At 40.3% G+C, this 2,912-nt stretch overlaps 1 protein-coding gene across 1 annotated transcript; it reads left to right on the top strand.

Moving 5' to 3' along the window:
* Positions 1-658: 658 nt before the first annotated feature.
* On the top strand, positions 659-1,500 carry LOC148878067 (protein H2A.7). Its single transcript, XM_088948538.1, has 2 exons — positions 659-957; positions 1,086-1,500. The coding sequence occupies exons 1-2, from the start codon at positions 769-771 to the stop codon at positions 1,305-1,307; spliced, it is 411 nt and encodes a 136-aa protein (XP_088804664.1). The 5' UTR covers positions 659-768; the 3' UTR covers positions 1,308-1,500.
* The last annotated feature ends 1,412 nt before the right edge of the window (positions 1,501-2,912 follow it).

The raw sequence follows: 2,912 nt of genomic DNA, 5'->3' as shown, positions 1-2,912 counted from the left end.
ATTCAAATTACAAATGTTCTTCCGCTGTTTGAATTTATCGGGTCAATAAAGTGAAGCTTTACGATGCAAATCTTCAAGTGCTTCATGCCTTCACGAATTCCAGTGTTGAATTCACACACCACCGAAAAGACGATGAACAAATGGGTGAAGGATAAGCAAAGGAAAAAAGAAAAAGAGAATAAGTAGAGGGGATGAAATTTGAAGATTTCGTTTCCTTCTATTGACATTTAACGACAATAACAATTGTTAGAAAAATTAAGGTACCGAACACAATAATTAAAACTTAAAAATATAAAAAATCCCAAATCCTTATCTCTTCTGTGGACTGAAAATAATCGCTATTATTTTCTCATGCGCATTGTTGTATAACGCCTATAAACTATGGGGTTTTTTTCGTCATTTTTGTGATTAAGTTTGGGATATCAACGGCAGTTTCGTTATTTTTTGTTCTCTTCATGCTTATTTTGTGGGCTTCCTTTCATGGTTCCAACAGTCCAAGTGTCCAACTCCGTCTTCGATCCAAACAGCAAAATCAAAAACTCCATCTAACCGTTCATATAAACTTTAATGAACGGTCGAAGATTGCGATCCGCGTCATTGCTTACTATTGGCTGATTTCATCCACCATCATATATAAATACGACATAAGAGAACCGCCAAATGTATTTTTCAGACTCCGTCGTCTTCCTATCTCTGTGACTATCCTCCCCGCTTCAAATCTCTCGTCCCTCTCAGAACTTCGCTAAATTTCTTTTTCGGAAATTAGATATGGCTGGAAGGGGAAAATCTCTGGGAGCCGGAGCTTCGAAGAAGGCGACATCCAGAAGCAGCAAGGCCGGGCTTCAATTTCCGGTCGGAAGGATCGCTAGGTTTCTGAAAGCCGGTAAATACGCAGAGCGAGTTGGTGCCGGTGCTCCGGTGTATCTCGCTGCCGTTCTCGAGTATCTCGCAGCCGAGGTTTGTTTCGTCCTGACTAGGGTTCCTCCTTCGTCTTTCTTTGTTTAAATTTTAACGGTGCTTTTGTTTATCTTATGTATGGATTTGAATATTTGACTAATTTATTAATGATTTAAATTCGATTGCAGGTGTTGGAATTGGCTGGGAACGCAGCGAGGGATAATAAGAAGACGAGAATCGTGCCAAGACACATTCAATTGGCAGTGAGGAATGATGAAGAACTCAGCAGGTTGCTTGGCACGGTTACGATCGCAAGTGGTGGTGTAATGCCCAACATCCACAATTTGTTGTTGCCGAAGAAGACCGGGACTGGTTCTTCCAAATCTGTCTCTGCTGATGATGAGAGCTAGATTTGTTTTTTGCATTTTGGACAGGAAAAGAAAGAAATCTGTAGTTAGGTTTTCAATTCTTTGTATTTTAGGTCTTTGAGGTTTTTCTTTGTTTCTTTTCTGGATGTGGTTGGAGGTTGTCAATGCAGATTAACGAAAAGGATGGAGATGTAATCCCTGTGAATTTAGGTAAAACTTCGTGATTTTCTACAAACTCCTTGAGATATTGTTTCTCTTCTGTTCAATTGGGTTGCGATTTTTTTTTTTCATTTTTGATACTTTTGGATTGTGACTCAATTGGTAAATGGAGGCTGATGAATCTGGAGTCGTAAATAAATTCTTGATGCTTTCCTCTGTGTTGATTTTTTTTTTGGGAGAATGACTCATCAGTCCAGGTCAGAATATTGAAGTACTCCGTAGTAATTCAGAATTTTGCATTGACCTGTAGTACGGAGTACTTAAATATTTTCATGAATTAAAATATACAAATTTGTTAAATTAATCTTGGTGTTAATGAGGGAATTTAAAGGGTAAAAAAGTTTCTGATAATCATAAAAACTTTATCTTTCATTTCAACAAAAAACTCTTGAACCTTTAAAAATTCAACAAAAACCTCTCTCCCGTCGTTGACGCGGACGAAAAACGTTAAGTTGATGTATCAATTTTTTCAAATACTCAATTTGCCCTTTTGTTTTCTTAGCCCTGCTAGCGCTAGCTCCATGCTTCACTCAAGGAGATGGATACAAATATTCAAATGCAAGAGAGGGAGATGGAGATTGAGCACAACTCGAGGAAGTGCGACTGCTGACTCGTCTTAAGAGTCGACAAGAGATTTCGAATATCAGGACCATAAGAGTCGACACGTAAGAGAAGCTAGGCAGCTAGGCTTTGGAAAGGTAGTTAGAGAAGTTGCCGATGAAGAAAAGAGACGCTTCGACTTCACGGTTACGCGACATATAGCAAAGGCAATAGTTCGGCACCAACGGTCCGAATTCCCTATTAGGGGCCTCAACTCACCCTTGGTCTTAAATCAGAAAATAATCCGAACTGGTTTGCCTTGTAATAGTTCAGGATACATTTTGCTGAATTAGCATTCCTTATGTAATAGTTTGGGATACCTTTCGTTGAATTGACTTGCCTTGTAACAGCTCGGGATACCTTTTGTCGAACTGGCTTGCCTTGTAACAGTTTGGGATATCTCTCGTTGAATTGACCTTCCCTATACATACCTCTGAACTCAAAACTTTGTTTCGCCTTGTCATCACTCGAGGGCACCGCACTCGATTGACTTGGGATCTGACGCTTGATGGTTACACTCTAAACGGCCACTTGTCACCGCTATCTCCAGTTAGAGAGACGATTAAGCAGTGATGGTTCTATCCCAGTAGAAAGGACAATGCTTAAGTTGACAGACGCAAGGGTAATCATACTCGAACTGACAAAGGCCTCGAAGCGAGTGCGCAAAGTGATTATAAAAGCCCCCTGCCCCCAACAAACAAGGTATGTGAACTTTGCGCTATCTGATCTACACTTTGCCTTTGAGAGATTACTGACTTGAGATTCGGAGTTATCACACTGGGTTCCCCCTGGAGTTCTCTCATCTTTCCCGTTTCAGGCTCCTCGACG

Source organism: Nelumbo lutea, chromosome 1, assembly GCF_056320005.1.
Source record: "Nelumbo lutea isolate HS-2025 chromosome 1, American lotus-T2T, whole genome shotgun sequence".
Classification (NCBI taxonomy): domain Eukaryota; kingdom Viridiplantae; phylum Streptophyta; class Magnoliopsida; order Proteales; family Nelumbonaceae; genus Nelumbo; species Nelumbo lutea.
This window is presented reverse-complemented; position numbering and strand designations above follow the sequence as displayed.